The sequence below is a fragment of the Ceratotherium simum genome, chromosome 5 (assembly GCF_057802395.1).
Source record: "Ceratotherium simum simum isolate JZ-2026a chromosome 5, ASM5780239v1, whole genome shotgun sequence".
NCBI classification, from domain to species: domain Eukaryota; kingdom Metazoa; phylum Chordata; class Mammalia; order Perissodactyla; family Rhinocerotidae; genus Ceratotherium; species Ceratotherium simum.
Window position 1 is genome coordinate 17531058 of NC_141904.1, and position 27719 is coordinate 17558776.

General features: G+C 47.1%; 1 protein-coding gene across 1 annotated transcript in view; it reads right to left on the bottom strand.

Moving 5' to 3' along the window:
* The window catches only part of EPHB1 (EPH receptor B1), a 429979-nt gene that overhangs the window by 115969 nt on the left and 286291 nt on the right, over positions 1-27719 (bottom strand). The window contains exon 4 of the mRNA XM_004419346.3: positions 21043-21198. Within this exon, the coding sequence (XP_004419403.1) occupies positions 21043-21198 (156 nt within the window). The remainder of the gene's footprint in view (positions 1-21042; positions 21199-27719) is intronic.

A 27719-nucleotide genomic window follows, 5' to 3' on the forward strand; every position in this document is an offset into this window, starting at 1 on the left:
GCAACAACAGTGAGGCCCCATTGCTTGTGACCCTGAGTGGTAGAGGCTTCGGTGAGATAAAGGCAGCAAGTGAGGAGCTGGTCTGCAGATGCCTGCCTTGTCCCTGACTCAATGGTGTGGTGGCAGCTGAGGAGACCCACTCTGGTTGATGCTGCTCTATGACTGTTCATTTGCTCCCCACTTAGGAAGAAAAGAAGTGGGTTTCCAGGAGGGATTTTTCATGTTTATTTTGAAACAGGGCTTCATTCAAAGCAACCACTTCGTCTCATCCATGGCTGCAATCCAGAGCAAATGCATCTGTGGGGCATGAACGGGGGCCTATGGGAACACGGTTGTTGAGTCTAGGACTGCATAAATCTGAATCCTTTCTGTCTAAGGAGCAGGAATAGACTCTAACGGCCTTCCCCTGGAGAGTGGACTTGGAGAGCTAGGGGAGCCTGAAAGTGCCCGGCTCTGTGTCCTTCCCCCTGGCCTCCTCACCAGCAGTGGGGAGGGTTATCTCAGAGTTGGCCTGGTGCTTGGGCTCACAGTGCATATTTGTGGAGGTGACCCAAGTCTGGGCCACAAACAATGACTGGACCCCATTCATGATTCATTCTTTCACACATTTGCCCCTTTAACAAATACTCCTTGCACTGTTCTAGGCACTTGGGAGATAGGAAAAAGCAAGACAGAGAAGCTTCTGCTCCCACAGAGCTTACATTCTGGTGAGAGAAAATGGACAGGGAAGAAGAAAACACGGAGATAAATGAGATGATTTCAGATAAAAATAAGTACTATGAAATAAAACAGCCCCCAGGCTCAGACTGCCTCCCATCAATGCTTAGCTCCTGTCCGTTTTCCCATGAGGCCTGCTCCGGGCCAGGCAAGCCAGGGCCAGTGTCTGGGTGGCTAACACGATGATGGTCCCAGGTCTGTGCTCCATCGTCCTGATGATCAGGGCACATTCCTGTAAGAAGAATTTTCGGCCTCTCTCATGCCTGAATGAAGAGCCTGATCAGAGCAGGTTTGGCCTCTGAACAAATCTCCCTAGAAGATGGTGCTAGGGCCACTCCCTACCCATCCACGCTGTACTCCCTGGGTTTGGGGCCCTACCCCTGCAGGGAATATTTTTCTAGAACCAGGGCCCCCAGTAGCGTCTTCAGGAAGAAGGCCAATTGAGACAACCAAACAAGAATGTTCAAGAGGGAATAGAGAGGGATGCCTGTGGGAGAAGAAAATCTGCCATCTCTGTCCACAAAAGCCCTCAGGAAGTACAGTGGCAGGGCTCAGAGCCAGGTCCTCCTTGTCTAAGCTCCCTGATCTTATGTCCACATCCTCATTTTTTTCTTAATTACATACAGACAGGCTTTTTGAAGCTACTCTGATCTGTTGCCACGGTTACTACTGATGGAAGCTTCCAGTCAAAAGAGCTAGGAAAACTCAGTCTTTTGAAGGGATGGGAAAACGGCTGAGCTGTGATTCTCTGTTTCGGTAGAAGGAACACGGTGGGTCCTGGGTTATGGGGATGAGTCTCCAGTGTCTTCTAGGATGTGCCTGAGAGGTTGGCTCAGCCTGCCTGGGGCAGAGTTGGCATTGGCACTTCAAAGAGTTAAACAGAAAAGCTCCTTCCGGAGCCATAGGGCTGGCCCAAGTGTTGCAATATTGAGATAGAATCTCCACTTTTTAATGTGATTTGAGCCAGATGATTTTTTTTAAAGAATGGAGAGACAGGGTGGGTGGGAGAGAGTGGGTGTGTGTATTTGTAGGCAGTAAGCTGGAAATAAGAGCACCCTGAGTATGAAAGGGGAAATCTGCTGAAGACAAGTAAGTCCCGAAAGCCAATTCCTTTATCAGGAATCTTAATAAGGCCAACCTCCTGGTCTCAGAATTTGGATGTGAATTTCAGGCTAGTCCGAGGTGCCGAGCAGGCAGTGTCCAGCTAACTGCACACTGCTGTAGCTGGGTCTATATCCTCAGAGCCCTCCCCCTTGGTAGCTGGTGAGGCTGACAGCCACAGTGAGGTGATGCACCCCTGGGAGACCCCTCGGGCAGGCTGGAATTGTGCTGCTCTGCATCAAGCCAGAGATGCAGTCCTCCTCATTGTATGTATGACCCCTTGGAGAATCTGAAAAGCAACCAAGCTTCTCCCAAGAAAAATAAACTTATGCTTGAACACATACATGATTTTTCAGAGACTCTGAGGAGTCTCTGAAACCAACCAATGACCCCCTCTAAATGTTCATAGCAACCCAGTTAAAAAATATTCTCTTGTTGGCAAACCTTGAGAAGATGAACTTCTAAGCTTTAATTTTCTCACCCGAAAAGTGGTAGTTTTGAGGATTTAATGAGATAATATGCCCAAAGAGTTTAGCTGTGTGGCTGGTACACAGAAGAACTCAGTAAATGTCAGCTGCTATTGTTATTAGTATTATGTTTATTGGATGGTTGGGAACCCTGCTCTGCTCATCTGATCAAGACTGATCCAATTCAGCCACTCATTTCTTGAGCAGATACCCATTACCCAGAACTGTGCTGAGCACTGTGAAAGCCATGAAAACACGGAGGTTACAGCCCATGGGGCTGGGGAACCCAGATGCTTATTAGTGAGGCAAGACCCCATACCCATGGAGTACTGGGAATTGTGAACACATCCAGTTAAGGATAAATGTAAGTGATAGGGACACAAAGAGTTACAGATGTTTGGGAAAAGGTAAGACCAATGCAGAACAAAATATTCAGAGATGGTGTCTGGGGATCCTGTCCACAGGTTGGAGCTATATTTGGGGAGAAGCACCTTGGAGGCTATCTGCCCCGGTCTATAGTCTCTAGGCCACCTAACCCTTGCAAGCATACCCAGGAAGGCATAGAATCCTAGTCTTGGGTATGGGGCTATGTCCCCAAAATGAGTCCAGCTCTTTTTACCTCCTAGGCTCATGACTTCTGTGTGCACCTATACATATGCTTCCCGGCATCCCAAGAGGTAGTCTAGCTTTGAAATGGTATCTGGCCTTGCTTGTTCTCCCTCTACCTGTGGGCAAGGAAACTCCTCCTTTACTCCTACAATGAACTATGTCCTCTACTCAATCTCCCTTTAGAAGAAAGAGGTGAGATAGGGTCTGGGAGTGAGCCAGGAAGGACATTTGATACTCAAGACTACTGAACATTCTGAGTCAAGAGAATGCAAAGAGGTAATGTTCTCATAGCTGAGAAGATTCAAGATTTTTGTTTGGAAAAATGACTGCACACTTCAACGTGCACTGAGTGAAGAGGGGATTGAGAAGGAGACCAGAAAATGACACCATAGGTAGAGATTGTGAAAAAAAGTGTGGTTCAAGGGGCCAGGGAGACATGGGTGAGGGTGGTCCAGGATTGGTTACCAAAAAGGATAGTTCTATCAGAACATCTTTTTACCCATTGCTAACTGTGACACAGCTACTTAAAGGAATCACGTCAGAGTGACTGGAAGGCTTCCTGGAGAAGGGGAAAATGTCTTTGAGACTCATGGAGAGATATATGGGAGTCAAGGAGCAGAAGCAGGTAGGAAATGGGGGCTTTGGAGGTCTTCCAATGAGGCAAAATATGCAGGAAACCAAGTCAGGCTGATAGTTATGCCTTTGCCCTCAATACAGCAAGCAGGGCTCAAAGCAGGAGGGGTTGGAGGATAGCATTAGCCAAAAGAGGGAAAGTTTGCAACTGTCAGAAGATAGTAGAGCTATCAAAGAAACATGAAATCAGCTTTATGTTCAGTGTGGTTTGTTCTTTGGTAACTGGTTATTTGAAAACAATGTCAAAACAAAAAACGTCTCTTTATTCATTCTAGTTGCCATGTGTAGCTATGACACTCGCAGCCTAATTTCAGCTCTCTCTCCCTCCTTTTCTCCTTCCCTCCTGAGACACGAATTCCTCTTCCATCTCTCCCTCACTAGTTGTAGAATTTCCAGGAGAGATAGGACAAGTATGACCGTTGCCCGGGAGGGAAGGGCTGTGATGTGGCTAGTTCAGGACCTTGGAGAGGGGCACGAGCCTGTGAGTTCTCCACCCTGTTCACTGACACTTCCTCCATGGCAGTGGGGAGTGCCTAAAGATTTGATGTCAGGCACCAATAACAACACAATAACAGGGGTCAGTGGTGGCAGGGGTTGTCAGGTATTATCGTTGGCCGTTTGAGGCCATATCAGGAAACCAGGAGTAGTTTATCAGGGACCTGGTAGAAAGCAGTGGCATCAAAGTGGACAGACTGCTGAGGCATCTTCTGTCAACAATGTGAGCTTAGATGGGATGGGGATTTTTAGAAAAAAACAGACCAAGGATTGTCTACAACTTGTGAGTGATGAGCACCAAACATTTGCATTGCTTTGCTCAACATGAAGGTGATGGTGTCTGAAGTTCTGAGGTGTTCCTTCCAAAGAGGGTGCTGTGCTGGGGGCCTGAGGCAGCGGGGTCTGGAAGACCTAGCAGTGCCTGTCAATTGAAAGCCCAGGCATGCTGGCTCTTGTCCTCAAAATGTAGGCTGTCCTCCTGGAGCAAGGAGGAGAGGATGTTGAAACCTGGGGAAATCATGTTGCTTTACTTTTTCTAGTGGCACTGAGATCCCAATATTCCAATTTTATGCCACCTTTGGTATCAGTTTAAAATGAACCCCAGGGACATAGGCTTTCTGGGGACAGAGACCTGTGCCATCTGCATGGACGTCAGAAGGACAAGGCTTTGATCTAGTGGAACTCGTTTGTTTCATGCCACTGAGGGAGTGATTAATGTCGGTTGTTTGCCTGGAGTAGATTTCTCCAAAGAACATATGAAAAAGCAAAGAGATGGCTTTGGTTTCCATTTAAATGGAGTATGGAATTTTGAATTTTGTTTTAATAATAAGCCCTACAATGCAAAGTACTATCTTAGGCATTTTGGTCCATTACTTAATGAAATCTCATCTTCCCAATATCCTATGAGGTAGGAACTATTATCCCCATTTTACATATGAGGAAACTATAGCTCAGAGATATTAAGCAACCTGCCCAAGTCATGTGGCTGGTGAGTGGTGGAATCAAGAATTGAGTGCCTGGCTAGTTCCAAATCTCATCCTAAAAACTTTTCTACCCAGCTGGAGGCACTAAGGGTGTAAGGTGCAGGTGTGATGCAAATGCAGCCAGGGGCTGAGGGTTGGGGGGTAAATCTCTCATGGAGGCAGGAAGCTCTTATTCCTGAACTGTTCCAGTAGCTTCCCTGCAGAAATAGAGCAACTGTGGTTCCAGGACCATGCTGAGCATGTCTGCACGTGTTGCTCATTAGGGTCTTGGAAACACTGGGCCTGTACGCAGGCAATTCTCCTAATCATAACAGTTAGTAATAAGAAGAAATGATTAGTCAAAACAAGGAGGGACCCTGCTGAGAGGGATTTCGGGAGCATCAAAGAACCCAGTGTTACACATTTCACCAAACCCCAATGTTTGCAGAAAGTACTTTTTGTTTCTCCTGCTGCGATGGAGCTAATTGTCTGGGAGAAAGGGCGTGGATTTCACTTTCTGGAAAAAGAGACAGCCCCTCTCTCTGGCCTGAGCATCTAGGTTTCTACAGGGCTGCAGAAGCCCTTGGAGGACGGCTGAGGCCCCTGCACCCGGAGAGGAAGTGGATCTCAGTAGGAATGTGCTTAGGGCCAGTCTCACATCACCACCTATGTGGGGGGGGAGGGGGGACAGAAGGCTGACTCTTCTATTTGTGGACCAAGGTGAGGCCAAAGAGAGGGAAGCTTTGACTTGACTTCCCCTGCAGATCCCCTGGACACTCCAAGTCAGAGAGGGAGATAGGTCATATCGTCTTAAAGACATGGGCTTTGAGACCCTTTTCCTAGTCCTGAAATGAGGCCTCAGAGGCCTTTGGGAGTGGTGAAAGATGCACTGGACTCACAAAGAGAAACTCAGGACTAACTGCCAGCTTTGCCACAGTATGACCTTAGGCAGGTCACTTATACTCTCTGAGCCTAATCATTCATTGATTCTTGACTGGTCAATCCATACGTGTTTACTGAAACCCTATTGCGTGCTACGCCCTGTATGTGAGGTTATGGTATGAAAAGTTCACTGATGTCCACCCTGAGGAGCTCAAGGTCTACAGGGGAGGTGGGTACCCACACAACAGCCACACCAATCACTGACTGACCAGGCTGGTGGAGATGCACCCCTGGGCCTGGAGAAGGCCAGGCACTATGCTACAGGGACTTGGAGGGGATACTGCCCTCTTCACATTCACAGGAGAATCAAATGGCAGAATATTCATTGAAGCATTCAGCATAACTTGGTGTGCTCTACCTGCATAAAAAAACTGTCTGGTATAGTTACCCAGGAATCCCCGTCCATCCCTTCACTTTCTAGAAGAGAAAGTGTGACCAGGTGCACACTCGTATAATGAATAAAAGACACAGTTCAGAATATTTGACCTGAAGGCCCTGTGAGGCAGGAAGAATATCTTCCTGCCTACGGCTCCTGAGGCCCCCAGCAGACATCCTCTGTGGGATCTCCCACACTTGTATACAGGGCTCCTACCCCCTGCTCATGGCATCTCTGAGCCAGGTAGTCTCTCAGAGAAAGGATCTCCATAGGACTTCCTGCTGAACAATCCATACACAAGGCCACACTCTGCCAGGGCAGGCTCCAAGGTGTCTGCTTTCAGCAGAGGCAACAGTCTAAGCCAGTCAGAGTCTTCTTGAAGTCAAAGGACTTTGGGACACACTTCAGTCTTTGGCACAATAGAAGGGCCTACTTGGGCAGGGCCTCCCATGGAGCCACTTATTTTGTGTCATTTCCAGTTGAACTCAGACCCTGAACCACCCGAAACCACCTATATGATTTAGCATGTCCTAACACAGCCCAGAGGTGGGTAATTCCCTCTTTGCAGGTGTGACTGTGGAGACCAAATCTAGGTCAGGAGTCTAGAACAAGGAAACTGATGCCATGCATCTTGAGATCTGGTTGGCAGCCACTGGGCCAAGGCCCGTTACAAATGGTGGAAGCCTTGCAGGTGAAGCATCTCAGACCCTCAAACCGCTCTCAGGAGTGCGGAGGCTGGCTGGTCCCACACAGTACACAGCCTATTGTGAACTCTCAGATACTAGGTGCTGACAAGCGAAGGGCACGGACCTTCAAAGTTATCTTTTAAAAGAAGATAACCATCTGGACCAGACTGGACAAGCCCCTGCTTCATGCAGGAAGCGGAGTTGGTGACAGCTGGGAGGCCTCAAGGCTTTTGCATAATCAGCAGTCCTATCTCCCCACCATCCCCCGAGAGAGGGCGGTGCCCATGAAGGAGTCCTGCATCTCCATAGTTCTTCAGAAAGGACCAAGAGCCCCTTCTCTGAGTGACAGAATTTATTCCAGTTGTCATAATTCTCCATCATTTTTTTAGAGGCTGTATATCAGAATGGCATCAAGATAACAGCTGGAATATGGGTTAAATATTCATGGATTATTCATTCCCTTTTCCTTGGGAATACACAGAAGAATCTTCCAGGCACTATAACATGCAGTTCTGAAAGATACATGTGCTGCCTCTCTCTAGGCATGCGGAAAAGGCCCAGCTTCCAAAGACAACAATTCAAGGTCAAGGGAACAAAAAGAGAAATCAAAAAAGGTAAGTATATTTCACAGAAAGTTATAGTTCATCCAAAATCAAGTCCTGATTCTGACACTTCACAGACACACTCATTCTTGGACTAGGAAGAAACCTTGGAGGTCACTGTGTGTCCCTGGTGGTGGACGCCCTCTATAGTCTCTACCAGGTTGGCCAGCCTCTGGATGATTCCTTCAGTGATGGGAAGCTCACTACTCCCACCATCAGAGAATCATCTGTTAACAATAATCATCATCTGTTTGAATACATAATGAAAAAAGTACCTATTCACAATAGCCACAAAACCCATAAAATACCTATGATTAAATCTCACAAGGTCTGAGTAATACCCATATGAAGACAACTATAAAACTTAACAAAAGGGCACAAAAGAAGACTTGAACACCATGTTCCTGGACAGAGAGATACATATCATAAAGATGACAGTCTTCTCCAAAGGAATCCATAAAGCAATGCAATCCCAATCCCAACTTAACAGGATTGTTTAATGAGTTGTGCCAAGCTGATTTCAAAGTTCATCTTGAAGAAAAAAGTGTTTAAGAATGGGCAAGATATTTTGACAATGAACAATATGTAGAGACTTGGTTTACCAGTTATTGAAACGTACTATAAAGCTACCATCTTTAGAACAGCTTAGAACTGGTGCCAGAACAGGCAGAACAGTCAAAGGGAAAGAATAAAGAGAAGTATGTACAGGCATTTAGTGTAAAATAAAAGGGGCATCTCACCAACACGTGGACAATTGAGGTGGAGCCGATGGGACAAGTAAGATACACGAGATAAACCAGAAAACCAATATCACATCCTATACAAAAATAAATTCCAGATGGAGGAAGGAGCTAAACAGAAACATCATCTAAAGAATTAAAAGAAAATCTAAGAGAGTGTTTCCATCCCTTCGAGTGAGAAGGACATACACAAACCCAGGCAAAAAGCCAAGATGCAAATTCCCAAAACCAGAAAGAAAAAAATGGTCTGGTTTGAGTTCAAAAATTAAAAACCCCGATATGACAAAAAACAAATGTACCCAGAAACAGAGTTAAAAATAAGTGGAGAGCTGGGGGGCAGGATGTCACACATAATTAATGGGCATCTAGAAATCAATTTTTAAAAATAGAAAAAGGGCAAGGGTTATGAACAGACAACTCCCACAAGACAAAATAAATCGGTCAATAAACATGAAAAATACACACTCACTTATAGTCAGGGAAATACTAATCAAGATGATGAGAAGGTCAGTCAAACCAGCAAAAACTAAAAGTCATGAGAACATCCACTTGGGCCAGGGTGTGGGGAAGCAAGCTGTACATGCAGGTAGGGGGTCAACTGGTTAAGCACTTTGGGAAAGCACACTGATAGGCTTTCTGAGTGTATGTGCCCAGCAACTCAGCAATTCTATTTCTAGGTGCATCTCCTCCACAAATATAATTGTATGTGCCCCCAAGGTATGTCTGAGCATTTTCATGGCAGTATTGTTTGTATTAGTGAAACACTGGAATTAGCCCGAACGCCTACCCATGGGGGACTGTATAATACAGGAGAGATTGCTGGTACCCCCACCCTCCATTTGCATAGAGATCACGTGACAAGTCTTAGCCAATGAAATGCAATCTTTTACCATCTTTCGTGGGGTGTCACCATGAGTTTGGTGTCAGGCCACATCAGATGCAACAGTCCTCCTTCCTGTGGGAAGCAGAGTAGCACCGAAGATGAAAAGCCCTGGACCCAGTCAGGCCTGGATGGAAATCTGGGCCCTGCCACTCACTAATGTGTGAGCTTGAGCAGGTCACTTAGCCCTCGGTTCTCTCATCTGTAAATTGGGAATAACAGTAGTACCGACCTTATATTCTGTGAGGTTAATCCATGTTAGGTGCTTAGCATGGCCTAACGTGGTAAGACCTTAATCGGTGCCAGCTATCGTGTTAGGCTCATTGTTATGCACTTAACGTTTCTGATCCAAGCGATTGTAACCAGTGTGGTGGAGCACCATGGCACACAGCACGTGAGGTGCTCTCAGAAGAGGCCTCTGCCCCTTGGTGGTTCACAGCCTTCCCCATGCAGGGGGTGCAGGTATGGGCATGGCTACCCTCATCAGAGCTGAACACAGGCCGTTTCACCGGGCATAGGCACACAGCCTGCCCTTCACTCACAGGGAGAGCGAATTCTCACCTCTCACATAAGTACCCCTTTGCTGGCCAGCACACAGAATCCTCTTTGGGAGAAATGAGTGGCTCTCTATCTCTGCTCACTGAGCACTGGCAGGGCTTGGCGGTGACCGTGGCTTCCCCCTACCCACCTGACGCCTCCAACCCCACACCTTCTTTGTATGTCTGGCCCAGCAGAGTCAGCCTGTACCAAGCTTCTTCTTACTACACAGCTGCCATGCAAGCCTCACCCGACTCTGCACTGTTGAGCATCCCTTATTGCCATTTCTAAGGTGAGGAGAGCTCAGAGGTGACACTGACAAGTTGCTCAAAAGGCCACCTTGTGCACATCCTGCAAGTCTAAGCCCACAGCCAGGGGGTGGGTGGGAGCAGCACAACATTACTACCATCGCCCGACCTTCTCTCTACAGAATGGGGAGGGAGGTCAGAGGGACCTTTGTGTCCAGGTGGCTTCTGTCCCTCTACCCCTCAGTGTCCATGAGACAAGCCACTCTTCTTGATGTGGCTTCAGAGTCAGAGCTCTCTTGATTGAGTTGGGTGGAAGTGGTCCCTGGAACAGGCTGAAGGGAATCCTTGCCCTTCCACAGATTGACTTCAGGCTGCAGCCTGCTCTTGCTCTCCAAAGTCATCTATGACCATTTATCCATTGAGGAGTCCAGACTCTAAGCCCACAGCCAACCCCATATCATAACAGCTCTCAGGTGTCTGGCTCTGACTGGGCACTTTACAGCCAATCTTGTGGAAAGTTTCTCATGAGACCAGAAACACAGTTTCAAAATAAACTACTACAAAATGCTGGTGTCCTGGTCCTATGCCACACATAATTCAGAGAGCATGGACATGCCCAAACTGACTATGACACCCATTTCTGTCCACTTCACCCAACTTCCCACACATCTCAGAAGCCCTCCTGGCAGCATCACCAGCACCTCTTTGTACACTTCCAGTGATGGGGAGATCACTAATTAGTCAGGTAGCTTTTGTTCTCTTGGACAGTGTTCAGAATCTACCCTCACACTAAGTTGAAAGTGGATTCCTTCTAAATTTCTGATGACAGTCAAAGACACCTGGGGCCCCTGGTCTTTGTCACACACAGGTGAAGCCATCAGTGAGATTTATGGGTCTCTGGCTCTGGCTTCCTTGCTGCATCCAAATGTGTTACCAAACCACAGAATCCGGAAGATCACAGTCCTGGTTTGGGAGAGGGTTGGCTGGTACCAGGTTTCCAATATGACAGCTGGAGGGTCAAGGAATGGAAGAGGGGGTGGAGCCAGGGACCCCACCCAGTGCAATGGAGTTGAGGGTGGATTCTGAACCTGGCTTCTGGACAGGGTCAGTGATCAGTAATAAGGGATGCAGTAGGTCGATATGGGTTCCAAGACTGACTGGCAGTGGTGACCTTAAAAGGTGACTGCAAAGAGGACACTGGCTGGAGGTTTAGGAGTGAGTTACTCCCAGACCCCACTATGGGACTTGGGCTTGGCCTCTGGTGTCGGAATTGGATCAGGATCTGATGCTGAGCTACACGGATGGAGGAGGGGAGACTAGGGGAACCAGGACCCTAGTCTAATCTGGGGACCACCTGTGAGGAAGGAGGGACCAAGAGGGCCTGCACAGATGATACATGGATTTCTGATCACATTGTGATGGGGTGGAGATGGGGGATGATGGTGTCAGAATTCAGCCAACCTAGGATGGCTCTCCAGGAGCACTTGCTCTAATATGCCCATTTCCCCCATACTTTTCTTCTGTTCTTATTTTGAACTGTGCAATTTAGATATGACTCAAGACTCACCTCTTAAACCTTATGGATAACTGCCAAAACAAAGACAACAATTTTTGAGAGCTTACCATGCGTCTGACACTGAGTTAGGTATTTTATATACATCATTACAACTGGCACAATAATAAACAATATCCTCGTTTTATGGAAAGAAACAAAGGTTCAGAGAGGTTAGGTCACCTACCCAAGGCCACAGTGCAGTAGGGGGATGGAGCCAAGAGTCAACCCTGGTCTACCGGACCCCAACAGCAGGGCTCTTACCACTTGACTGTGCTGGGCACCTGCTGTGTAAGGTCACAGAGGGGCTAAAAAAAAGTCAGATCAGCATGTCATAGAGCTTCCAGTCCAGTGGATGGAGAGAGCGCTGCACCTAAATAACTCTAACCAGTGTGGAGTATTCAGAGTGAGAAAAGCAAGTCATCCTCCTTCCTGGGGACAAGGTGAGATGCTGGCAGAGGACAGAGGATGCACAGCCACTTACTTCTGATTGGCTTCTCCAATGAGGAGGAGAATTGAAGCAGGGAAGATTTAAGAACACTGAGCTACAGCTACCATCAAGTTCCCAGCCCCACCTGGGACCAGAGCCTGCAAATCTGACGTCAGAGCCATTGCTTGTGACCACCAAGGAGCATTCATGACAAGAGAGAGTCCTAAAGCCATGGGGTGGACAGCTTTGTTCCGATTTTCAAAATAGAGAAGAGAATAGATTAAATGAATAAATTTTACCTCCATCCCCTCCTAATTCTGTAACTTCACAGTTAAATCAGTGCTTTGTGAGCCTCAAGGAAAGAGTGACAAGAACCAGCATGTGTCTCTAAGTCAGGCCAAGTGACATCGTTTCTTTTTCTAAAAGTTTATGAGCCTGCAGAGAAAAAGAGTTAGAGAGCATACCTAGATTTCAACAATAGTAACTGAAAAAAGTACACAGACACTTGTGTACCAAAGGAAGAAATGTTAGCTAAATGATAATGCCAGTGCTTGGGTTTTAGCTGCTTTGCAAATAACATCAAAGTGGGTTAGGCAACTCCAATAATAGTAATAAATAAAATAACTTACTTTCATTGAATGCTTCCTATATGCCAAATACTGCTCTAACTAGGGTTGCTACATTTAATACCCTTGACAACACAGTGGTGCAGACACCAGCACTCTACACTTGTATGGATGAAACAATGGAGACACAGAGAAGCCATCACACTTGCCCCATGCCATACAGCTGGCAAGTGGCAGAGCGGGACTTGAACCCGGGAACAGAAACCAGAGCCACACTCCCAACAATTACACTAATACTTCTCATTTGAAAGATAGAAATCAGTACTCAAAATGATCTATACTTGAAAGAGCACTGTGCCTAAATCCACAGGGGAAAGTTACTGAAGTCACATTTGTAAGGACACAAAAGGAGAGACCAAAATGGGCAGCATTTCCTGAAGGGACAAACAAAAACACTCTTTGTTTAGTGGCCAATAAGTCCCGTAGGAGCCCACAGTATCAGGGGCTGCAACCACAGTGAGCAATCAGCAGGATCCAGTCACAGGGGAAAATCCATCACCTTTCCACTGACCCTGCTCAAGTTGGGGGGGGGGGTCACGTGTTGCATTCTGGCTGCATATTTTGAGAATTTTATGGACAAATGTGAGAGATTTGGAAAAGGCCAGCCAGGACAGCGGGGTTCAGGAAATCATGTGCTTTGGGGAATAAATAACATGATAGATGTTTAGCCTAGAGTAGGTGATTAAGGAAGGATGAGAATGTTGTCCTCAAACATTGGAACCACCGGCCTGCAGAACACTGGTCCTCGATGGTCGACCAATGGCAAGGAGGGGAGGAAGGCAGGGCCCAGCCCAAAGTCCAGAAGATCTCTCCTTCAGTGATGGATGATGGCTGCCTAGCAATGGAATGGGGCCACCCTGCAAAACATATCAGCTGTCTGTCATCACAAACGTCCAGAAAAATAAAAGAGGAACGACCATCTCTCAGGCTTGTTGGAGAGACAAGGCTGACAACGGGGAGGAGTTTGGGTGGCAGGACGTGGGAGGCTGCTCTGAATGTTAACAACCTGTGACTCCCAGTGCTCTTACGACGAAATGCTGAAACAGAAACGCCAGCGCCCACGCCTGGCCAGGAGCTTAACACGTCGAGCTGTATGAGGCCCCTGAAGGGTTAGACCCACTCGGGTCAAAGAACTGTGAAAAGAAATTGTCGGCTGTAGAAGTGTGAAGGCACGCTTACACCGGCAATGCTGACCCTTCCTGAAACAGCAGTGACAGTTATAAATAGCTTTCAGCTTGTAGTCACACTGCCTCAATTCTGCATCCAGGTGTATAAACCATCCAAATCCGGGCTTGCAGTGAAACAGCCTGTCTGAATCTCACCCCAAGCAAAACACAGACTACCTCCCCATCAAAAACACAAATGACAGATTTTTATGTGCTACATAGATCACATGTCAGGGTAAAATTTAAGCAGCTCCTCACCTCTAGATAAGGACACCGAGCCTCATTTACTGCAGCCCTGCCCTGGTCAGCGATGGGTAGGGCTAAGCTTGAGTAAAGCAGCTGCTCTTAATATGTTGCAACCACTAGATTAACAGAGGTAAACAGTTGTGAAAAGATCTACTTTTGAAAAGTATTTAAGCTCACCTGCAAAGTGCAGGCATGTAGATGAACAAGGAGTCCCCAATTTACAATACTGGATTCCTGTCCCAGGTGGAATAAGGGGGCCTTTCTGCCCTATTGGCCCAAAGGGCCCCTCCCTGCAGTGGCAGCCCCAGAGGCTTCCTCTTGGCCTGTTTCCTGCTGGGATGGAGGACCATCTGAGGGTGGCACCCACGTCCCATTTATGTTCCCTGCCCACCTGATCCACCGTCTGAGCTTGGGTGATCCCCACCAGTCACTTTGCTTCTGCCTCAGTTTCTCCCTCAGCCCTCCCTGAGCCTACTCCACCTAGGTCAGGCCATGCTCCTTGATCTCCAGGCTCTTCTCTCCCCCATCACTGCTCCCAGCTCCAGCTAACGCTGTACGTTGGAGGTCCCCACACTGCTCCAACCACCCAAGAGGGAGAAGGAACTGGAAACCCAGTCAGGGCAGGTGAGGTTGTTCTAATGAGTGAGATCTTCCCTTGAAACGAACAAACACAGTTGCACACACACACTCACACTCACGCTACACACACCCCTCCCCTTCCCCATGCAAGTCTTCACAGCCTTTCAATTTCTCTCTCTCTCCCTTCAGCCTAGCACACAGGATGAGGAGAGCATGCCCTGTGGTTCCAGTCTGCAGGAATTCGCTGGATGGCCTGTGTCCCTAGGGGTCATAAAGCAGAGGACAGAGAAACATGACCTAATTCTAAAGCAATGTTCTCAAACTTTAGCGGCTTCAGAATCACCTGGAGAGCTTGTTAAAACTCAGATTGCTGCCTCCCCATCCCCATCCCCCACCCCCAGAGTTTCTCATGCAGTAGGTCTAGGGAAGGGCTGAGAATGTATTTCCAAGTTCCCAGGTGATGTTGAGGCTGCTTGTCTAGGGACTGCATGTAAAAACCACCACTGTAAAGAAAAACCCACCAATGGCGATCTTCTGGGGCATGACCCAGCAGGCCCTGTGCCCGAGACCCGTGCGAGAAGTCTTATGAGCTCATGTCCAAACAGACTTCTCACCATGCCCAGGAGGCATGGCCGCAGAGGACTTCCTTCTTTTCCTGTCATCCATTCTCCCCACCCTCTGGGCCCTGGTGCCCTCTTCTCCATTCCACACAGCCTGCCAGGGAAGACCAGGGTCTGGGCAATGTCACACTCCCGGGCAGCCCATCCAAGGAGCAGCATCCCTGCGCCACAGGGGCCACCTTGCTGCCCTGGGACAGTTCAGATAAAAGAGGGGAAGAGCTGGCAGCCCCTTAAAGGATGAAACGTGAGTGTAAGGGAGAGAGACTGGAGTATGCAGAGACGGGAGAGGGAAGAATTATGCATCTCTGTGGGAGGTAGAGCCAAGAGGGAGAGTAACAGCAAGTCACCATCTTGCGTCGAGGGTCCGCAACATCCTCCTGAGAGCTACCAAATTTTAGCTCCCACTATGTGTGAGGTCGTGGCATTGGAGGCAGACAGACGTGAGTTTTCATCCTGGGGCTTCACTGACATTCTGTCATTTAATTCTCACAACCTCCTAATTTGACTGCCATCATGCCCAGTTCTGAGCAGCTCCTGTCCACAGAGGCTGTCACATGCCCCAGGTCACCCCACTGTGATCCACACCCAAAGTCCCTGCCTTGGCGCTCAGCTGTGTGAATCAGGAGGGAGGTCAGGGGTGGTCTCCGGGAGACCCCAGAGGACTGGCCAGCATTGTGCCCCTCATGTGAGGGGATAGCACGAGGGCCCAGGGGACAAGACAATGACCTCTGGAGCCCCGTCTTCATTCCGTTTATATGAACAAAACTGCAGAGAGAAACCCACTGCGTTTGAAGAAGAAATACAGACACAAGACAAGCACTAGCTTGTCTCTGTGATCCATCAAAGTTTCTCCCATGTGGGTGACAGAAAAAGGGTTTTTGTGGTCAGAAATGTAAAAAGGTAATTATTTTTACACCAGTCCTTCTGCATAGTTTTTCACAGACAGCAATTTTATAAGGCATAATGATCTGTTTTCACCTGCTCCATAAATTCCTCCTTTCCATTTCGTCCCCCAGTAAACCAGGACTTATTTAAAACAGAGGACGTGCTTTTCCGGGCTTGGTTTCACATTGCCATGCTCTTCCTCACGCCCTCCTGGCAGCTGCCTCTCTCTGGCTCACCCTGTCACACTTCCTGTGCCATCAGACCCTCCTGTGGAAAGAAGCATGTCTGACCCTGAGGAGTCACCTAGGCCTGCTCCCTGAGAACTGAAAGCCAGTCTTGTTGGCCACTGCTCCTGCTCAGCTTCTCAGGCCCTCTCAGTCCAGGAGGAGAGGGCTTGGCAGCATCTGGAGTTCTCGGGTGCTTGGTCTGCACCGCCTTTCTCCCGCACGGCACGTCAGGTCACAGTGGCCGTCACCTTCTTAGTTGTGCTCATCAGGATCTCCAGGCCAAGGTGACCGTGTGGTCTGGGGCCACACGATGGATGCTGCCGTGATGCTCAAGGGCGGCATCGCCTGGACTCCTCCTGAGGACGTCACTTTTATTTTTAGATCTCCAACATCCTATCATGCTGGAAGCTTCCATATCTGCTGCAATCTTCACACTTTCCAGGGATGTAACCAAAGCAAGTTCTAACATTGACTGAGCGTTTACTATGAACCAGGCGCTGCGCCAAAGATTCCATAGTACTATTTTGCTTAATCCTCATAACAATCCAGAAAGACATACATCACTACGAGGTTGTGAGAATAAAATGACAGAAGGCAAGAAAGTGAAGAAATTAGCCCAAAGTCACAAAGAAGGTAAGAGACAAAGATTCAGACTTCTGTCCGTGAAGCGCCAAAGCCCACCTTCCAACCGCTACACGCAATTGATGATTCAATCAGCTTTCCCAGGACCCACCCAGGACTGGGGCCATTTGGGGATGCCAGGACTCCCCAGGGAGCCTCAGGGCCTCTGGGCAGTGGCCCAGGGAGGCAGCAGGAGGAGGAAGGTGGCATCTTCCTCAGCTGAAGCTTAGTAAGCCCAAAGCTCAACAACCTTCACAACCCCTCTGGGCTGGTGGGGCTGCGCCTTACCCTTCATCTCTCTCCCTTTCCCCTGCTGCCACTGGCCCTTTGGTATCTCCATAATAAGGGTAGTCTCCACCATCCATGTAGCCTGGATTCATTCAGAGGGTTTTATTAGCAGGGAGGGGTGGGGGTCACCTGTAACCTGCTTCTAGTTATCCCCCAAGCTCCCACCTCATCCCATCCATGGCTTAGGTTGTCCCTGTGTCTTTGAGGGCAGTCCCGACATGCTGCAGCATACATCCTAAACCCTTATATCAGCCCTCAGTCTTCTCTTCCCCCCTTCCAGAGCCTGCAGGGGGCAAGGCCTCTTCTTGAATACGAGCAGGGATTGGACTACAGCTGGGCAAGGGGGCTGTCAGCCAGGTGTGTATGCAGCAGATCCAGAACTCCAGGTCTGGCAGAGGTGCGAGGAGGATGAAAAAGAAGGAAGAAGGGAGCCAGGTGTCCACAGACCAGCAACAGCAGCATCATCACACTCAGACACAGAGCTCACTATCCACCCTCCTCCGCCTTCACTTGGAGCCCCACAAGCCCCTTTGACACTGCCTCGGGGTGGACCCAAACCCCTGCGGGGTCCATGAACCTTGTCAAGAACAAGGCTGGACACACAGGGCTGCCAAGGCCTCTCAGACATCAAAGGGATCCCAGGCTCTCCCAGGAGATTAAAAAGAAAATAAAGAAATGCCTACCCAGGGCTATAAAAGTTGTCATGCATTCTAAATGTTTAGGTTACTTTAGAATAAATTAACACTTTTAACATTATAAAAATACAATAAATATATATGTTTTATTCCCAAGAGATTAACAGGATTCATTAAAAATATTAAGTTTTAGTGGATTATAGGTATTTCAGCCTTGTGAAAAAGCACATTTTAAATCGTAAGATTCTTTATAAAATTTTCAATATTGTCAGTGAAAGAGTGTGACTGTTGATTTAATCTCATTTGAAGACAACGGCAACAGGCCAAACCTGAGGCCCTTCCAGACTTCGAGGCCTAGGCTCTTAGACATTCCCAACATTGTCCCCTTGCCTTCATGCCCACAGGACCTGGACACAGTAGATGCCCACTGTCCTGTACAGTTTTAGAAAGACAGCTCCCCTTTGCCTGGGTCCTCCCTGTGCCCCACCAGGCTGTAATTGTTTCCTGATTGGATGGATGGAGGACTGCATTTGCAAAGTGACATGCTCTTGTGCCCTCCCAGCCCCACCCACCCTCTCTCAAGCTGGGCTGGGCCTGTGCCCACCTGCCTTGCTCCACCGGCGGAACCAGCCAGGACCCCCAAGGCCATGGTATGGGGCTTTGCCTGGCCTCAACAGCTCCAGATATGCTCCTTGTATCTGAAAATTATTTACTGTGGGGATGTGTGATGCCTTTTTAAGAGAACAGATGGCACCTCCAATTAGAATGCTTTAAAAGGAAACCCTAATGAGATTATAAAAGCCAACAAATTGACTTTTTCATACAGTACTTCCCTGGCACACAATAAATCAAATATATAGTGAGGTTCAATAAAATAATAGGTTTATTTACACTTGTTCTGCCTAGCACTGTGCTGCTGCCCAGCCTGGCCTCTGGGGCCCCTCACCACGTGCTTGGCGAGGCGGGAGCTGGACAAGGCACCTAGGAGCCGCTCTCAGGCCTGACCACCACAGACGAGTGTGGTTTTCATTTACTGATTTCTGGTCTGACTCTAGCATTCCACGTCTTGGGGCATAAGAGCACAGGGCTACACACGGGGTAGTAATACACACAGGCACGTCTAGGTTTACTCTGGGTGAGGTGGGGAGATTATGGTGGGACTACAGGGGTGAGGAAGGTGTGTCTAACCCCAGAGCCAGCTGGCCCAGAGACAGGAGAGGAAAGCCTGTGTGGTCTCGTTTTAGTGAGGTGGACTCAGGATCTATGCAGGCAGAGCAGAGAGAGGGTCTACCATGTGCAGACTGGAGGTTTTGGGAGGTTCCTATTTATTTCAAGAATCAGTCCTGTTGGTTCATATACATCAGGTCAAATGGTTGGAAGACAAGCCTTGAGAGATAGATGGGAGAGGTGCCACATAGCAAGGAGGACAGCCCCACATCGGCATTCTGAGCATGTGGTCGTTAGTTTACCTTCTCTGTAAGTGACCTTATCCTGGGGCTGGATGGATTTCAGGGAGTGTCTGCTGAAGTGGGAAGTGGGAGGCCCCGACTTCTATTTGCATGGTTGATCTGCAGAGGGAGCCTGGCCAGTGGGAGAGGGTTCATGAGCAGAAGTGGAGGGGAATGTTTTCAGGAGGGAAGCTGTGAGATTCTGGCATGTGCTTTGGCAATCATGGAGACTGGTCCTTGGACTGGACATCCAGGCAGCAGTGATTCAGCCTTAAGCAGCTTCTAAAGAAGTACATTAAATAGTGCTTCTCAGGCTCACAGAGACCCACAGGGGAACCTCAGGAATCAATAAAGGAGATACCACAACAGAAAGACAGGGATGTTAGTCTGCAGAAATGGAATCATTTATGTTCATATCAACCCACTAGAGAGGGAGGTCTGGGGAAAATCAGTTTACAAGAGGACAAGCTTTTCATCGGTTCAGATCTATAAGCATTGATCGACCTCAGGACCTTGATCTAGAAGACACTTTCCTTCCTCTTCTTTACTCAGCAAAGGTTACAGACACCACAAGGCCAGAATTAAGAAATTCTTCTACTCAGAGCTCAGTCATTTTTTCTGTCCATCAAACTGCAAGTATGTATGAAACGTTCCCTCTGTGCTATCCTAGGGGTGGGAGGAAGGGATTTGGTCCAAGGAGGTGAAGGGAAGGTCCCTGCTCACAGGGAGTCAGGCAACAGCATCCAACGCAGAAGAAAGCTCTAGTATAATTAGAGGCTAATCTGGAGCATTGATTTCCAAATACAAAGGGAATATTGAAAAGAGAAATCATCCTTGTTTCAGGGCTGCAACCCTGCAGCTACTCCCCCTTAGGGGAGTAGGAGCAAGTTCTCTAAAGTGCTGTGCAGGGAGGGCAGTGCTTCCTGCCTCCCCATAATTATGCAGGAAAAGCCTGGGAGGAAATTATTCCCTTCCCCCATCCTACTCTGGGAATGGAGAGCCCCTCCAACATACTTTTGGTAGGATGACTGCCCTTCCCTCTACAGCAGAGAATGGGAGAGTGATGGAGCCCCTAGAATTCTGCCTCAGAGACACACGCTGTAGCCAGGCCCCTGGTCTTGTCATTTGGCGGGGGCATAGATGCTGCACAATAATGGGCACTGGAAGGGACACCGGGAGATGAATACACAGTCCTGGCACACAAGGACCTTCATGTGGTAACTGAGAAGGCAAGTACAGAATAACTGGGCAATCAATAAAATTATGAACATCTGAGGACAGCTTGCTCACAGAGACACAGGAAGCTCAAAGAAGAAAGAGAATACTCTCAGCTGTCAGGCTCAAGAGGGCTTCTTGGAGGAGGTGACTGGAAGTTACTAGGAATTGCTGCAATATCCTAGTGAATCTTGATTTTGCACTCAGTGAGCTTTCCAAGTTGGCATTTTTACCATCAGGTGGGAAGAAACTGTCTTGTGTCAGTAGGAGGAAGACTCTCCCATCTGGGAGAAGGGAGTAAGAAAGAACCGTCTTGACCCTGTACTACTAAGCAGAAAGAGAGACCCCGCACGCCCAGCATTGGAGCTGTCCGTTTCAGCACCACAGCCAGCATTTTGGCTTTGTACTGCAATCAGAGAATGAGGTCTCTCCTGCTCCAGCCCCAGCCCCACCACTTGCACTGTCAAGGAACCAAACTCTCCAGCCCAGAGCCCTTACTAGACACTTACTAGTGCATGCCACTTCCGGTGGGTCAAAATCCGCTCGGTAATAGCCCGTCCGGCAGGTGCAGATGGGAGATGCCTCTGAAGGGGATCGGCTGTTGGAGGGGCAGTGGGAGCAGCCCTCAGCTTCCTGGCTGGCCTTGAACATCCCTGCAGGGCAGGCTGGAACACAAAGAGACCATCTGAGAATTAATGGAAGAGCAGTAGTCAAAGGCCCTTCCCTGGAACTGGAAAATCAAAGATTCTGCGCCCCCTAAAAAGGACATTGCGATACTCCCTTGCACAAAGTGAGCATTTCAGATTGAGGAGACCCCTATTTAACACTTCCAATTCTTCAAACATCCTTAGTGAAATATACCTTCCTTGTACCAATGGCCTTTCTCACTTGAACAATATGAATAACGATTCCTTCCCTTCAGGTGTGTCAAGAGATTTAATTGAGAAAATGAATCTAATGTGTAACTCGGTGTCTGGGACATAAGTGCTCTATAAATGGTTATTCTCTCCCTCTTCCACCTGGTTAACAGCCAGGGCCTTGCCCTGAGCTACTCACTGAAAGAATTTCACCTAATGTCCTCAGATGGCAAGGGGTCCTGGTTGACAATGGACTGGACCCATGGTTCTTAAATGCCATGTGCAACACACATGAGGGACACTGTGAGCTGTGTTAACAAGCACTTGTTATGAATGATGGTAAAGGACTGAAATTCATGAGTGATTCCCTAAAAAGAAATTAAAGTTATTTCAAGGTTACTGGCTTAATAACATCATTCTCCCTTAATTGCATTTTGAAATGCTTTGGGGGGTGGAGCAAAAAGAGAATGGCTTTGCAGGCAGTGCACCGGGGAATGTGTCATGCACTTGGTGTCATCTATCATGCACATGGCAGTGGGGAAGGTTGGGAATGCCTGGTACAGCCCGATGCCCACTAGAGGTGCCCTCAGATATGGGGCACTTTTTCTTAGTTCCCTGTGTGGTCAGCCTGTGAAGAGCCAGGCCCAGAAAAGTGGCTCCAGGCCACCCTTCAGGCTTTCACCATGCCTCATCTACAGAGAGCTTCTACTCCAAACATCTGGTCCCTTCCCTGCTGATTCTCAAAATATCACTTCTGCCTGCCCTACTTCCCTGAGGCTCTTCCTCACCATCTTAGCTCCTGACTCTTCTTGTCCCCATGAAACCTTCTCTGGCTCATCCTCCTTTGAGACCAGGTAAAACTTTCTGCACGGTCAACTCACTTGGCTTTCTTACATACCTCACTAATTCATTCACAAACATTTACTGTGACTCTTCTGATAACCTGATCCAGGGAGTTTAATTAATTATAAGACAACATGGGGGCTGGCCCAGTGGTGTAGTGGTTGTGTGCGTGCTCCGCTGTGGTGGCCAGGGGTTCACCAGTTCGGATCCCCAGGCGCGCACCGACGCACTGCTTGTCAAGCGATGCTGTGGCGGCATCCCATATAAAGTAGAGGAAGATGGGCATGGATGTTAGCCCAGAGCTAGTCTTCCTCAACAAAAAGAGGAGGATTGGCATCGGATGTTAGCTCAGGGCTGATCTTCCTCACAAAATAAATAAATAACACAATGTGATCATCGCTGTAATAGAAGTACCCTTATAATGGCTTCTACTTATACAGAGCTCATCTTCCCAAATATATCGTTCCCTCCTGGAAAGCGCAGAGTATTCTTTAATAATAGCAGTAGCCACCATCTGTTAACATTCTTGTCAAGTGCTTTCCATGCATTACTCTATGGGGTAGCTATTATTATCTCCATTTTGCTAAGGAGGAAATTGGGACATGGAGAGGTTAAAAAAGTTGCCTGGGATGACAGTGAAAGAAATGATAGTGATGATATACATATAAACCATTTGAAAAATATCCACAGTACTAAGATAAGAAAGCAGGACTATTTCCTTTGCTGGGAAAGTTTCCTCACTCCTTTGCTGGCTTGAAGTGAGGTATAGGGTTTCAGCTACTTGGATTGAAGGTAATTTGTAAAATGGAATGTTCTAGACTAGCATAACCCAAGAGAGTGCCATGGAGTTCATGATCTTTGAGTTATTAACACTTGTTACTTACAAAAGGGTTCTGTGGCCAGATATTTTGAACATGTGAATTTAAAAAGTTAATTTCATTTTTATTACAGAATTTCTCAGAACTTCCAAAAATGGGATATAGAATGCTATGTTTTCTCACCAAGAAGCCCTATTTTGTGGAGCATGCCCTGGGATTCAAGTTCCATGGAACCCACTGGGGTAAATGTCGTCTAGATGATCCGATAACATTCTTAAAGATTTCTGTTGTAACCCATATAAAAACGGGCCACTTGCTGACCCATCTCAGCACATTCAAAAGAAAATTCTCAGTAGAGAGAAAAAAAAAAACAATTAAAATCTTTGCTGAAGACTCAACAAATAAAACATCATAAGGAAAACCCTGAATGGCACATCTAAGTATCCTAGAATGTGGCTTACCAGTCTACCTTCCTAGCTCACTCAGTAAAGTGTCTCCCTCCATTTCTTTCTCCTCTTTCCCTTTCTTCTTTCCATATCTCTTCCTTGTCTCCTGTGAGAAGCGCTTGGCCCTTTCCTTTGTAAATCTCCCAACATTGCTTGGCCCCATTCAGTCCGGAGCTGAAAATCACAGAGAAATCCCAGGCCTGTGCTGGCTCCTTCCCCGGAAAGTGGGGGAGGGGACAGTGGTGACTCTTGTGCATTCAGTGGGGCCCTGCCACACTGTAATTTTCTTAATGTATCACTCTAAGAGGAACAAGGTGTTTTCACTTTCTTTCCAGCACTTAAAAGCCTCCTCGCTTTACATTTAATAAGTTAACAGCATAAACAATCATCCTCATAGCCACAAGTGGCAGAGAGATTTAGAAAGTGACTTCCTCTGAGATTTCTGATGGAAGAAGGCAGAACTGGGTGTCCTGAAGTCTTTAGATGCTAAGACGGCCACAAGCGAGGAAATGGAGGGGAGCAGACTTTAGGGAAAGAAGTTCAGACAAAGGCTGGCAAGAGAGGTCCTGAGAGCGGGTGTGACTCCATTCTCCCCAGGGCAGTGAGCACTGATCTGGGCAGTGATCACACAGTCCTGCCTCCGATTCCGGGCTCTGCTGGTTCCTGGCTAACGGACCACTGGCAAGTTATGCAATCCCTCAGAGCCTCCACTTGCTCATCTGTATAAGGGATTTATAAAAAAGAAACACACTTCCCACGACAACTACCATAGGTCGTCATAATTTAATAAACTCAAATACGAAAATGTACCTAGCATTAAAGAGAGTTAAATAATGTTAATTCCTCTCTACCTCTGCTTACCCACTCTCTTTTGAAAAACAAGTTTTCTTTGCAGGAACTTTTAGAATTCAAGGTCAGAACATAAGTTTAGAGTCCCAAAGTAGGCAAATAAATCCTAGAACCAAATGGAAGAATGTGTTTTTGCACAGATTATTTCTGTTTTGTATAATGGGTGAATAATTATATCTGTAAAATATATTTTACCTATAATTGAAAAATGGATGAATCTCCTTATATTTAGATTCCATAAGTTAATATTTTAATAAAGTCTCTGTCTGGGCATTCCCTAATTTACAAAGAAGCAGCATTCCTAGATTCATTTATTAAATTTTTAGATTGTAACCTGTAAGCACACTTGTGCTATATTTTCTCATAGAATTAATGCTTTAAATAATGGTTAAAGTGCCTGGCTAGTCCACAAAGCCTTTTTAACTCATCTTGTACCAGACACCACTTACAAGAAATAGAAGTTAAGAACACTGTTATTTTACTATAAATTTAACATAGAAAAATAAGTAAGAAAATTATGGAAAAAAAAAACAGTTTTAATTAGAGGAGATACATGGAGCTTCTGGGTAGATTCTAACAGAATATTTAGGCCAAGGGAAGGAAAGGCAGATGGCCTCAGCCCAGAAAAGCCACCTGAGTACGGAAAGCACTGGAAGTAACAGTAGTGGAGAATGGTGGGGACTCTGGCAGCCTGGAGACCACACACCTGCCTAAAAGCTTTACAGTTTCGAAAATTAATGATTAAATACTGCGATAGCCTAACCAAGCACATATCTGCACTTTCAAGCAATTTTGAGGAGGATAACACAGTCCGTTGGTTTAATATTATTTCAAAACTCAGGGGTTGTCTTTCTCTTGATATACAATTATGGTCATTCCTATCACCACAGTTATGAGCCCCTGATTCAACAAATGTTTGTGGAAGATCTGCCCTTAGCTAGTCACCTTGCTAAAGGAACAGAGCAGAGAGCAGGGGGTGGGGGGCAGAAGACTTTGGGAAGCACTATTCCTGCTGGAGGAGGCAGACAGCAAACGTGTGTGCATGGAGGGGGACTGATCAGGCAGGATGTGCATCATTTTGGGGATCCGTCATTATAAGATGAGGACCACAAGAAACATCTTGTGGCGACTAAGAGGCGAGATTCAGGGGAGTCAAAGACAAGCAAGAGGGAATAGGTGGAAGAAAAGGAGAGGTAGGAAGGAAAATTAGGTCAGAGAGTGCCCAGCCCCATCTCAGCTGGGAGAGTTTCATTACGATGCCAGGAGGTGAGTGGGAAAGAAGAGCTGCGTGCACCTTGCTGGGGATTCACACAAGACCTTTGTCAATAGGACACCTGTAACTTGGAGGGCTGTGCACTTGTTTCTGTGCACCAGTGCAGCCCAGATTGCTTTGTTTCCTTAAGAAAAGGGGGTTTAGATGTCAGCATCATGGCAGAGTGAGCTTCTCCCACTGAACTCTCCCCCTCTAAGACACAACAAAAAGGACATTCATGTTCCAACAGAAGCTATTCACACAACACAGGGGACGTCTGAGGCACCCAGGCAGCCGTACACCCGAGGACTGAGGTGCTGGAATCTCCAGAGTAAGTGGAAGGAGCTGCTTTGGCTTGGCCTGTGTGCAGGCTCCAGCTGACTTGGTGCCAGAAACTTTGGCCCACCACACTCCAGTTCCAGCTTTTTTGGCCCAGTGGCACTCCAGCTCTCCCTTCTTTGGCCCACCACACTCCAGTTCCAGCTTCTTTGGCCCAGTGGCACTCCAGCTCTCCCTTCTTTGGCCCACCACACTCCAGTTTCAGCTTCTTTGGCCCAACACACTCCAGTTCCAGCTTCTTTGGCCCAGTGCACTCCAGTTCCAGCTTCTTTGGCCCAGTGGCACTTCAGCTGCAGCTGATTCAACCCACTGGCACCCGAGCCCCAGCTGCTTCAGCCTAGCTGTGCTCCAGCTCTGGCTGTTTCTATGCTTCACTCCCAGCAGCCTCCACTCAGCCACACCTCAGATCAGCCAGGGGCCGACAAGAGTGCCCATGGATTGAGGTGGGCCAGAATACACAGCCCTTGACCCCCACACAGTGGCAGCAAGAGGAAACTGTGACCATATATTTTAACTGTGAGGAAAGGTAAGCCAACACCAACAGACACCATGCAAAAATATATTAAATCTCCAGACCAAAAGGAAAATGACAAGCACCCAGAAGTCAACCTGGAAAGCACAGAAATGTATAACCTTAACGACAGAAAATTCAAAATAGCCATCATAAAAAAGCTTAATGAAATACAAGAAAACACAGACAGACAATTCAGTGAAATCAGGAGTTTCTTCACAAAAGAGATTGAAAGTATATTAAAAAAAACCAATCAGAAATCTTAGAGATGAAAAACACAATAGAGGAGATAAAGACAAATCTGGAAGCCTTAAGCACCAGAGCTGACAATATGGAGGAAAGAAATAGCAATATTGAGGACAGCAATGCAGAAGTCCTCCAGATGGAGGAGGAAAGAGAACTAAGACTAAAAAGAAATGAAGAAACTCTCCAAGAAATATCTGACTCAATTAGGAAATCCAACATAAGGATTATAGGTATTACAGAGGGAGAAGAGAGGGAAAAAGGAGCAGAGAACTTGTTCAAAGAAATAATATCTGAGACCTTCCCAAACCTGGGGAAGGAGCTGGAAATATCAGTGAATGAAATCAATAGATCTCCTAAATATATCAACATGAAAAGACCCTCTCCAAGGCATATAGTAGTAAAGCTGGCAAAAGTCAATGACAAAGAAAAAATATTAAGGGCAGCTAGACAAAAAAATAACATACAAACGATTTCCTATCAGGTTCTCAGCTGATTTCTCGGCAGAAAATTTACAGGCTAGGAGAGAGTGGAATGACATATTCAAAATTCTAAGGGACAAAAACTTTCAGCCAAGAATACTCTATCTAGCAAAAATATCCTTCAGATATGATGGAGAAATAATAACTATTCCAGATAAACAAAGGCTAAGGGAGTTCATTGCCACAAGACCCCCACTACAAGAAATGCTCAAGAAGGCCCTCATCCCTGAGGAAAAAAAGAGAAAGGGGATTCAAAGTTTTGAACGAGGAGGAAAATAGGTCAACAAAACCAGAAAAATTGCAGTCCTCTATCAAAATAGATTAGCAAACACTTAATTATAAAACCAAAGATCAAGGGAAGGTAAGCACCAAGCATAAATATAACCTCATCGTGTTAAACACAAACTCACAACACAAGAAGGAATAAGATGTGACAACAATAACATAGAAGGGGAAGAGGAAAGGGATCGAATCAACTTAGTCTAAGGGAATAAGAGGCCATCAAAAAATGGACTATCACATCCACGATATTTTTTATACAAACCT